Source organism: Mus caroli, chromosome 9 (assembly GCF_900094665.2).
Source record: "Mus caroli chromosome 9, CAROLI_EIJ_v1.1, whole genome shotgun sequence".
Lineage (NCBI taxonomy): Eukaryota > Metazoa > Chordata > Mammalia > Rodentia > Muridae > Mus > Mus caroli.
The window spans coordinates 63,947,137-63,958,989 of NC_034578.1; the positions used below are offsets into that span (position 1 = coordinate 63,947,137).

At 45.5% G+C, this 11,853-nt stretch overlaps 1 protein-coding gene across 4 annotated transcripts in view; it reads left to right on the top strand.

The window, feature by feature from the left end:
- The window catches only part of Ca12 (carbonic anhydrase 12), a 53,161-nt gene that overhangs the window by 34,845 nt on the left and 6,463 nt on the right, over positions 1 to 11,853 (top strand). For all 4 annotated transcript variants that reach the window (XM_021172566.2, XM_029481836.1, XM_029481838.1 and 1 more), the window contains exons 5-8: positions 2,218 to 2,313; positions 3,239 to 3,302; positions 3,583 to 3,740; positions 4,967 to 5,093. In XM_021172566.2, the coding sequence (XP_021028225.1) occupies positions 2,218 to 2,313; positions 3,239 to 3,302; positions 3,583 to 3,740; positions 4,967 to 5,093 (445 nt within the window). The remainder of the gene's footprint in view (positions 1 to 2,217; positions 2,314 to 3,238; positions 3,303 to 3,582; positions 3,741 to 4,966; positions 5,094 to 11,853) is intronic.

Here is an 11,853-nt window from a genome sequence, read left to right on the forward strand (position 1 = left end):
ACACGTTTGAGACATAATCTTACTATGTAGCCCCCATTGGCCTAGATCTTACTATGTAGTCCAGGCTGGCCTTGAACTCACAGAAATCCTCCTGCTTCTGCCTCTTGAATGCTGGGGCTGAAGGTATGCACCACCATACCTAACTAAAATAAAAATAAAATCTTTTAAAAATATTACTAATTGTGCCGGGCACTGGTGGTGTACGCCTTTAATCCCAGCACCCCTGGGAGGCAGAGGCAGGTGGATTTCTGAGTTTGAGGCCAGCATGGTCTACAAAGTGAGTTCCAGACAGCCAGGGATACACAGAGAAACCCTGTCTTGGAAATATATATATATATATATATATATATATATATATATTACTAATTGTTACATTCTCTGCTCTTTAGCTAATCATCAGACCAAGACTGATGGTCATGGTTGCTAATACTCAAGACAAAGCAGCAGGGTGGTCCTAACTGTCAGATTCTGTGCATGGAATCTCTTTGAAGTAGGGGTTCTAAGGGCTGGGGATTGCAGAAGAGTCTTTCTGAAGCCCCTCACCAGGGAACTCCCACAGTCCTGGATTAGTTTTTACCTCTTTTTTTATTTTGTCTGAATACATTAAAAGCAGAAGCAGACCATAGGGTCAAAAGTCAAGTAATAAGGATCTTGGTTAATTTAGACAGATAGACATCTACTCTGTTCTCCAAACCATTCCAAGATGGTGTGAGTTGTGTGGTAGGCCATCCTTTATATGGAAAGCTAGTGAAGCCAGAGTCCCCAAGGAAGCCTTATCACAAGGTCACTTAGAAGAAATAACATGAAAGTCAGGCATGGTACTATATTCTGTAATCCTAGCTCTCAAGAGGCCGAGGCAGGACGATTTCAAACCCAAGGCCAGCTTAAGCTAGATGGTAAGATTCTGCCCACCACCCTCAAAACGACCCTGGTTCACTTCCCAGCCCTCATCTGGCAGTTCACAACCATCTGTAGCTCCAACCAGCGCCCTCTTCTGATTTCCACTGTAACCAGGCACGTTCATGGTACGCAGGAAGATAGGCTTGTGGGCAAAACATCCATACACATAAAATAAAGTGAAATGGAAAACAGCAAAGGCCACATAATAACATTGAAAATAGACCTAATGCTGAATTTCCTTTAAAGAGGGAGATGATGCGTGACTGGAAGAAAAAGAAATCCAGATCAAATCTCGATAGGCAGTAATTTCCGAGACATGGAATAAAAATGCACATGTTTGTATTTAAAGTTATCTACTACAACGTCTTCTGAAGGCTAGGTGATACTATCTTTAGGATTAAAAGTCAGCTTTAAACATCACCAGAATTTATAATAACAATGGTCATAATATGTGCTTAGGTTTTAAATCTAGGATGTCTCAAAAACTTCTCTTTATCTTAATAATTAGTTTCTGATCAATGTTCAGAATTTTATTTGGAGAAGATTTAAAAAAAAAAAGTCTTAAAATCTGACTGATAAGGCCGGGCAATAGTGGCAAACCCCTTTAATTCCAGCACTCTGGAGTCCAAGACAGGCAGATCTCTTCAAGTTGGAGGCTAGCCTGGTCTACAAAGTGAGTTCCAGGACAGTCAAAGCTACATAGGGAAACACTGTCTCAAAAAACAAGCAAGCAAACAAACCAACCTAAGCTGGTAAAAACCATGCTATGATTTTTGTCCGCCTGAGGGATGAACACCAGTGTTTTGTGCATTTCAATTATGATTAAGTTGTAGCTGGCAACTGGTTTTCTTCCCCACCCCTACCGCTTCCAGATCAACTACAGAGATAACAAATTATAGGAGACCACTTGGCCCAGGGCCCAGGCTCAAAAAAAAAAAAAAAAAAAAAAAAACCACTGAAGGGAGAAGAGTTCCAAAGTACCCAAGCGTTTTCACAGTGATATAAAAATCCATCCATCCATCCACCCCCCCCCCACACACACACACTCATTCATGCCTACTGTACCTCTGCTACTTTCCAGGTGCCTTATCAGACAAGAGAGGTCCAGTGAATAAGATAGGATGTGCCCTGGTTTGCAGGTAGAGAGGACTGGGGGGAAAGAGAAACCTGGGGAGGGATGGTAAAGGTAGGGGATCAGTTCTTTGGGGAAGAAGAGGGACAGATGCCCATCTTTCTGGTTGGTTCAAGTCTTCTGCAGAAACAAACGGTTCCTGGGAGTTGGTTGTTCCCTCATGGGTACCTTCTCTCCTATTGCAGCTGCACATTGTCCATTATAACTCAGACCTGTACCCTGACTTCAGCACCGCCAGTGACAAGTCCGAAGGCCTCGCTGTTCTTGCTGTTCTTATTGAGGTATGAGGTGTTTAAAGGGCTTCTTACCTAAAGTCTGTAGAGAGAAGGTATCAGGACTAGGCATGTGTTCTGTGCACAGCAGTCTGGAGTGAGCTGCTCCTGGCTGGCCCTGCATTGCCTCCAGAGCAGGATGTGGTCCTCATAAGGCTTCTTCTCTCTTTTCTCAGAGGAAGCTTTTCCTCTATCTAGGCAGCTGAAGAAGACATGTCTTTTGTGACATTATAAATATGAGCCCCCATCTCTAGCCCTGTTGCGTGGTATGGGACCACCTGGCTGGGGAGGGCCTGTGTGGTATAGGGATCTGTGTTGCACCATCAGATGAACCCATCACAGATACAACACCTAGCATCCAAACTCCATTCTGGAATGAATGATTTAATCTCAGGGAAATAAGAGTTGAACCTGGCATGCCTGTAATCCCAGCAGGTCAGAGGTCCAGGCAGGACTACTGAGAGTTTGGGGTCAGCATGGGCTACATATAAAAATTTTGATCTCAAAAATGTGGAGGGGTGGGAGGAGTGTTAAGAAAGGAATGACTTCTAATCGGCTTGCTTTGTTTTCCCCCAAGAGGCAACGTGTTTCCAGTTCCCAGTATGCTTATTTATTTGGCTTGGCTTTTGTTAACTCAAAGTGCTTCGAAGTTTCAGGTTAAATGGACTGGTTGTAGTCTACCAGGCTCACATCAGATTACTGGGAACACACCTAATATACCGGGACACTCAAGCCTGGTAAAACTAACTATCATGTGATGCAAAAGGTCAAGAACACTATACTAACTTTCAACAATCTGGTGATGGGTCAGAATTTTCCTTATAAGGCAGATCCCCAGGGAAGGCATCCAGCCAGGCCATCTGATGACAACTGTCAACTCGGGCTGAGCAGATCTTATTTTGTCCCAGCTCAACCTGCCTGATCTCTGTTGCAGATAGGCTCCGTCAATCCGTCATATGACAAGATCTTCAGCCATCTTCAACATGTTAAGTATAAAGGTGAGGGTTGCTTGGCTACTTATTCACTCACTGTTACACAGAATGTGGTCACACTGATGTCAGCTTAAGAATAAGAGCATAAGGGGGTAGGTGCTGTCTGTGTTCACCACATTGATTGCAGCCATGTTGCTGGGCAATGTTGTGACACTGAGTCAGGTGGCCCAGAAAAGAGCACATTCCCCGCTCTGGCTCTGAATGTTTAAGCTCAGTTACTGTGCCTAGATATGCCTCTCCTAGCATGAATTAAGCTGACACCCTCACACCCAGTGTGTCTCTCCAGGCCAACAAGTGCTCATCCCAGGCTTCAACATTGAAGAACTTCTGCCCGAGAGCCCTGGGGAGTATTACCGCTACGAAGGGTCCCTGACTACACCTCCTTGCTACCCTACCGTGCTCTGGACAGTTTTCCGAAACCCTGTGCAGATTTCCCAGGAGCAGGTAACAAGCCAGAATCTGTATGGCATCTTGTTCCCTTCCAGAAGCTGGTCTAATCAAAGACTTGATTTCCTCAGAGTTCCATTAGCAGCTCCTCAGAACCTCTCCAGATTGGACCTGCTACTGAAATGCTGTAGAAATTACAGACTAAGCTTTAAGAGGAGCTAAACCGAGCTAGGAAAATGAGCACACTTCCCACAGTTCTTTAAAAAGAGCTGCAGGTCTGTGTTTGCTAATATACCCCTCAGTGGCTGGATGACATTTACTGTCCTTGTAGGAGAGAGCCTGGCTCCTTTGGTGGGGCAGAATAAAGATCATAGCAGGCTAACTCATGGGCCGTGGGGTTGCAGTGATAGGAGGCTCACTGACTTTAAGCTCACAATCTAGCTGTGTGAGCTGGGGAGCCACGTCATTAGCTACCATCTCTAAGCTGCTTGTGTTGGAAGGCAAGGTTAGAAGTTCTCAGGATCACCCAACTTCTGAGCTGAGTCACTGCTCATCCTGCTACCCCACAACCTGAAAGCATGAAGAAGAAAAGTGTAGAGGAGGTGGACAGTGTTGCATAGTAATCACCTACCCGAGTCATCCTAGTCAGCCCTCACTGTCAAACATCTGCTCCTTACTATGAGCCTCTGTGCTGCAAAACCTCGATAAATGGCAGCCGGTGGGTGGACAGGAGAGGAGATGAGCTGAATCAGAGGTGAAATGTGTGGGGAAGCAGCAATAGCCAACCCAGGAGCTGCCATGGAAACAGAGTGCATCATATTCACGGTGTGTGTATGTGTGTGTGTGTGTGTGTGTGTGTGTGTGTGTGTGAAATGTCAGGGAGCCAGCAGCCAGATCACCAGAGGGCCTCTTCCCTCTGTCTTTTCATGCTGATTTGGCCATAAAATCAGCCCACCCACCCCCCGAACTGCCTTAAGAGTTGGGTTCCAATTCAGGGTCATGAAAAGAATGTGGTCTTGGTGGGGAGCTGAGGAGCCCCCCTTCTCTTCAGCTTTCACTTGGGGGGCATTCTGGGGTCATCAGGAACCTTGACAGCAGAGAAGCACCCAGCCCAGCTCGACAATAGTACCTAGTGAGACCCTCAACTTTCCCTTTGTTTTCAAATACTTTCCGCCAAGCACCTCATGGGCTGATTCAGAGGGTTCCCTCAAGTCCTCTCTCCAGTCGGCCAGTCCAGTCAGCAACACCTGTTCATAAGACCCATTCCCACTTTCCCCCCTCAGCTGCTGGCTTTGGAGACAGCTCTGTACTTCACACACATGGATGATCCTACCCCCAGAGAAATGGTCAACAACTTCCGGCAGGTCCAGAAGTTCGATGAGAGGCTGGTGTATATCTCCTTCCGACAAGGTGAGGAAGGTTCTGAGGGGAGGGAGAAGCAATGTGCTACCAGATGTCTGTTTCCTACTAAGGAAGCAGTGTCCTTTGGATACTGGCTGAGTCCCCTGGCTGCCAAGGAACCTGAGCACATCCAAGAGCTTTGGAGAATGAGCTACTGTAGTCTCCCTTCAGTGTTCTTCATGTCCTCAAGACCTTGGAAAAAAGTTCAGACCATGATCTTGAAGTACATGGACCAGAGCGCTTGTTAAGTCTGGGAGTCACCCACAGGTGGACAGGAGATGTTTTGGGGGGTCTCTCTGCTCTAAGGATGGTTATCCTAAGACACATGGAATCCTTTGTATGAGGAAAGACTGCTTCTAACTTCCCACCCTAGATTCTCTTGTATCAAGGGCTATATACCCTGCCCTCAGCCTAGCAATACTACCAATATTCATACTATCTACACACATTCATATATGCTCTTTTATAAGTTCAAGGCTATAACCCATGTTTATGGCCACAGCAACTCAAAATCTAATGTAGCAACTGGACTCATTAGGCAAGAAAGTGTTCTGGTTCACAGCCTTTTTTTTTTTATTAATCTAATCCTGAACTTGCATTAACAAACACATTCCAAGTTGAATAAAGCTTAATAGTTTCATTTATTTCAACTGCTAGGGACTCATTATTCCTCCTAAGTCTATAACTGTAACGATTAGGAGAAAATTAACATTTCACTTGCTCAGAGCCTCCATCAGAACGCTGAAAGGCTGGGGTGGGGGATAAGGAAAACATCCACACCCATCTTCAAACCTCTGAGGTCACTTTTCTCACCTGAGCTCCCCCAAATTTGGGGGTCTTGGATGGTCAGAAGCAGTGCAGAGCTGCAGAAGTGCCCCCATCATCTCCTCATGGATCACTAGGGCCAGATGTTCATATTTTAAAGCCACCCATAGGCTCACCTGTTAGAGGAGCCATGCCCTCATCTCACCTGATGCTTGTTGTTGCTGTTGTTGCTTCACTATGTGAGATTATAACTGTCACCTGCTCGGCTTAGACACGCGCCAATGAAGACTGTTACAAAGCCCTTGCCAGAAGGTTATTAGAAATCTGCCCCTCTGAACTGACCCATCGACATGGCCAGCATTGTGCCTGTAGGCTATCTCTGTGGGTTACCCTCATGCCCGAAGATTTGTCTCTCATGTTCTCCTCTCCGGATACCCCTCGCTTCAGGTCACTCCCCTCCTCTTCAGTTTCTGAGTCTGAAACACAATCTGGGAACAGGGTAGCCCTTCCTGTAACCTGAGAATGAGTAAGACAGTGACAACCCACTTGCTTTCTAGGGAATGACTTGGGTGCCTGGGATGTTTTCATTTGCTCTCCATTCTGGGTACAACATTCTCCTTTCCCATTCTTCTTAGTGGACTATGGAGTACTTAGGGTTGAACAAAAACAACTTCGGTTCTCTGTATTCTTGCAACAAGGTCTCGTGTATCTCATCTCAGGCTGCCTCCCAACTCAACTAAAAAAGTCCAGGCTGGCCTTGACCTTGTGGTTCTCTTGCCTCAGCCTCTTGAGAGGTTACAGTTACAGACATGAGGCACCATACCAGGTATGGAATGACTTCAGTTCTTTAACTTAAAAGCCTGGAGATGAGGACCATCATCCACACAGCCCAGGCAAGATTTTGCTTATGGCTGAAGGGCTGCAAGAGCTGTTTTCTGAGGTCGTCTGTATCTATTCTTGGAAAAGAGGTAATATATGCTTTCCCTGAAGTCAGGAAACCTCCATTTAAGGACGTGAACAAAACATACCCTTCTTTAGGTTGGGTTTCCTTGGTCTTGCTGGGCTAGAGACTTGCTCTGACATCCTTTCAGTGACAAGATATTAAATATGGATACTAATAACTGCCAATCCTAACTTTACATTGCAGGGTCAGAGCTTGGGGGCGGTTACAGAGGATCAGAAGAAACCGTTCAGGAATTTGATTATGACAACTAAAAGTAAACCCACTTGTACGGACGGACTGTGGCACTGGTGCTAATTAGCCATCTTCCTAGATGGGCTCAGGTCTAAGTAGCTGCTTGTTGACTGGACCATACAGGCAGTTTTGTAGCTGAGTGCTTTGGTAGATCCTGCAAGATCTGGCTGGAGTAGATTGAGAAGGCTCTAGACAGAAGCTTGAGAACTAATTCCTGGCTTCAGACGTCAAGATCAAAGCCCAAAGGCAGCTTTGCCACAGACCCTCCCGCACGGCTTAGTCAGAGCTGCTGCTTCTGTGAGGCTAGATTCAGCTTTCTCCTTGGAGAATCTGTGGCCGTTCAAGGCAAAGTTGTTCACTTAGACACTGGTTATAGAAACTTGGCCAAAGTACTCCCCTTCCTTGTCCTCCAAAACATAGGCAGCCAAGGCTACTTCCTGAGGCAAGATGAAAAAGCAGCCCTTAGGAGACTCAGCTCCTCCTACCCCTCTGCTCACAGGTGCCTGGATTCACAAGGGCCTCTCACAACCAGCCTAGGGCAGGTCTAGCTAACATGCAGTTTCAGGTTTATAGTGTGAGCCTGTTTAAGCACATGGCAGTGATTTGGATTCAATTCTTTGCAGACTTTTCTATGTAGGCTGTTTACAACTAGTGTCTATTATATTCAGAACTTCCTTTGGACGTTAATGAGATTTAAGGGATCCAAACATTGTTCCAGGAACAGAAAGCAAGGTAAAGAAAATCTCTAGGAGGGAGAGAAAGTGTGTGTGTGTGTGTGTTTAATCAATTTGAAACAAACAGGACTGACCCATTTAACTCACCCGTTATTTCCCTAGAATATGCTTATAAAAGAATCATAAAATCTGCTTTCTGCCTGCAAGAGGCTTGTACTTGAGCTATAATATAGCTCTAGGGTGGGGTTTCTGAATCCTGGCATGACTGACACACAGGACAGGATAATTCTTATAGTGGGTGCCTCCCTGTGTCCTGTGGCATTAGCAGGAGTCCATCATCCTCACCTACTAGATGCCAGTGGCACATTTCCATTTATGAGATTAAAAAAAATTCTCTAGACATTGCCCAGTTCTCTAGGGGAGATGGAGCAAAATGGCCCCATTGAGAATTGCTATCCCCCAGGGATTGGTCAATGACTTTGTAGGTTTAGGACTGGTTTTCTCCCTATTAGTATAGGATTCTAAAGTTGAATATCATATGCTCTGATATTTATTTGTAATTAAATGTTTATTTTTATTTTATATGTATATGGCTATTTTGCCTGGCATGTAAGTTTGTGTACTATGTGCGTTCATGTGCTCCAGGCGAGCAGAATAGGGTGTTGGGAACTGTAATCACAGATGGTTGTGAGCCACCATGTGGGTGTTGGGAATTGAACGCAGCTTCTCTGGAAGATCAACCGTGGAGCCATCTCTAGTCTTTAGTGCATTATGTCATAGAAACCTGAGTATTGGATAATGATGCTGGACAAACCAACGCAAGAGAAGCCTTGTTCCCATAGCCCTTTAGAACTCAAGTAAATATCCTTCCTATTTAATTGAGTAGGGCTAGAAGTGGCAGGAAGGAGAACTGGTCTCCCTTTGGGAGGGCCACAGACCCCTTCATTTGTGCACCTTTCTGCAGGACCCTCGTCACTCCTTGTCTCTTTCCCATTTGTTTGAGGCTTTCTGGCCTGGTGGTCCTTTTGACTTCTTAAAGTCCCTACTCTAGATGGGAAGCTGCAGGCCCTACCAGGGGGCTGTTAATTAGCTCTGGAAAATCCCTTCTTCCAAGGAAGACTTGTGCTTACCCTCCAGGTGGAGTGCTAGGGAGAAGACTCACCTGAAGCCACTTTGGGTTTCCTCAGAGCCAGGTACCCTAAGTGAGGATGCAGGAGAGAGCACAGGCCAGGGCCCAGAAATGGGTTAATTTCCTCCCAGTCAGTGACACCAACTCTGAATCCAAGTGGGGAGAGATAATAAGACAAGGACCTATGAGACTCAAATACTAATATTGTCGAGCTCATTTTAAGCATGTTAGGGGCAAGGAAACTGGAGAGACACAAGGAGGCCAAAAAGTTTCTATAATCATGTCTTTAGTGGGTCTGCTCTGAGGAACTGCATGCCACTCACTGGGGATCTAGAGCCAGCTGAGGGGCATCTAGATGTGTGAGTGTGCTGAACTATTGAGCTTGCTGGACACCTAGCGGGAGGGCTCTAACCAATGGCCATGTGCAGAGTAACAGAATTAGAACCTGCTTGACCTAGAGAGACCTGCATAGTTTTAGAAAAACCTTCAGAAAGAGAGAATTCTTACCCAGCTAAGATGGCTGATTAATTTGTTCTGGAGACTAGAAGTTGTGTGCTGTGGCTATTGACCTTCTGTTTCTTCAAGTTTCTATTTATAAATAAAAGGTATTAGATGGAAAAGTATCACCGATTCTTCCAAGGTATCCAGTGAAAAACATCAGAGATATTGCTACCTTCAGTTTCCTAGACCTGGATCAGGGGTCTGAACTGTCAGCAGCAGTCATCAAGTGTGCTAAGAAGTGAAGCCCTGGTCCTTCCAGCACACCAATAACTTCCCTAGTGCAGCCCGAGTTGTGCACTATGGAGTCAGAAACAGAACAGAACAGAACAAAGCAAACCCACTGAGCATTCCTGCCCCTGACACAGAACAGGCTCAGTGCAGGAACAACAGCTGCGAAAGGACCCTGACTGACCCTCCCATGTTGGCTCTCTGGGGCCCCCATCCTTGTCCTCTCAGCCTCAGTGCCCCCCAAGGACAGGCACATACAATATTTATCTTGTCTGCGCTAGCTCTGTCATTCTCAAAGTTCTTTTAAGACCCAGTTTTAATCACACCTTCTCAGAAGCACTGTGCACTGTCCTAGAGGTGGCTTACCAACCTACTTCATCTGATTTATTCACCTCTATTGAAGTATGTGGCATACAACTGAATAGTTATTACAATACAGTAAAACCAGAGAGAGAATATTTATACACCTGATGGGCTCCTTGAGGAAGGATGTCTCAATCCTTCTTTATTCCTGGCACCGTGCCCGGTACGTGTTATAAGCTTGCTGAAAGAATATAACTGGCCATTTCCTTTTCTCTTTCCTCCCCAGTATCTTCTCTCTAGAAAGGTTTACACATAAAACTGGCCAGTTGTCAAATTTCAAGTCTTACTTTGCTCTATTCTCAATTTGTCAACAATATTAGAATACAACCATATGTAAGAGAAATTCAAGACTAGAACTTGCAACCAACTTTTAAAGGCCTGGGGGAAGTTGCCAGCTGATGTCATACGTTTTGTTGCTCTGTGATGACAGGGACATAAGCTCCCACTCCTATTACCCATCACCACTTAAGCCCCAACAGCCAGGACCACTGAATCCCACGTGTGGTACAAGAGCTGGCATGGCACCTGGCTCAGAGCACTGCAGCCTGTATGCTTGCAATCTGGGAGACCAAGTCCTCTGTTCCTATTCCAGTTTTATAATGCAGTTACCCCATGATCTGTCTAGTGGAGTCCTCTGAGCGTATTTCTTTGTAAAAGTTATTCTCTGACTGGATTGTATATGGTTGATTAAAAATAGTGCTGGCTATGCTCTCCAAAGACAGTAATGTGTTCTTGACCACCAGGGGCATTTTCCTTAGCAAAGTACAATTTGAAGGGAACACTAGCAATGAGGTCACTTCACTTGTGGCTTATAACATTATTCAATAAGAGTCATTTGTTACTATTCTAAGCCAATGTCATGTTCTTAAGTATTTGAACTCCTGGTAAATCTAAACTCTCCTAGCTTATTTCATAAGACTGAAGACCACTGAAGACTGGTCTGTTTATATATCATCCCTACATAACATGCTGTCTATGAAAACAGTCAGTGCTTTGACTGGACTTTGAAATAAGAAGAGATTGCATCCTGCAATCCAACAGAAGTTTTTTAAAAGCTAGAAAATACTAGACTGTTCTTCCAGGTACGCCAAGATGTGTAAATGAGCACTTGCTCTTCGGGCTGGACTTGTCTGTGTTTGTACTTGAGGCATCAGAACACCTCAAAAGCAGTTACCCAGCATCCTCGGTGCAGCCAGATGCCAGCGGAAGACGCAGCTCCTGAGCCTGCCAGTCCAGGTAGCAAGGCCTTTATGTCAAGCAGTGGCTGACCTTCTCCAGGTGTCCTGCCTTCCTGGACAATGCAGCTGTCTATCTGTGCGCAATTTCCTTTTGCGTGTCATATTGCCCTATCTCTGCTCACTCTGGCTGGTTGCCCCAGTGCTCTATGGAGGCCCTGAGCAGGCAGCACTCCCCTAGATTCTCAGCCTGAATCCTAGAAGCTATCTCAGGAGCCTTTACTGCTAGGTTCTCATCAGCTGGTAGTCAGGGGCCACCTCTGAGAGCAAACCTTTCTCAATTTCCGTCATCTGTCTCCTTGTTCTTCTTTAGAGACTACCTATCATCATCCCTGTTTAGAAACAACCCGTTTCTTTGTTTAAGCTGAACATGACCTTCTCTAGCTCTGTCTGTCCCACGCCATCTTTGATGTACTCTAGTTACCCACAGGTTGGCCTCACCTGGCTGAGCCTCTACTGAGAAACACTTTGTCTTCCCCCTCTCTGGCTCTAGTTCTCAAATCATCTTAGCATTCCTCCCTGACATTGCTAGCCCCCTCCCCCCAGCTCTTCCATTAGTAGATGCTTTGGTCCTATCTTCAGTGGACCTCAAACCCACTAAGAATGATCTTTCTCTGCAGGCCTTGGTTGGTGCTGCCTAAATTGGTGGGATGGTGTTCTTTTTTTTTTTTTTTTTTTT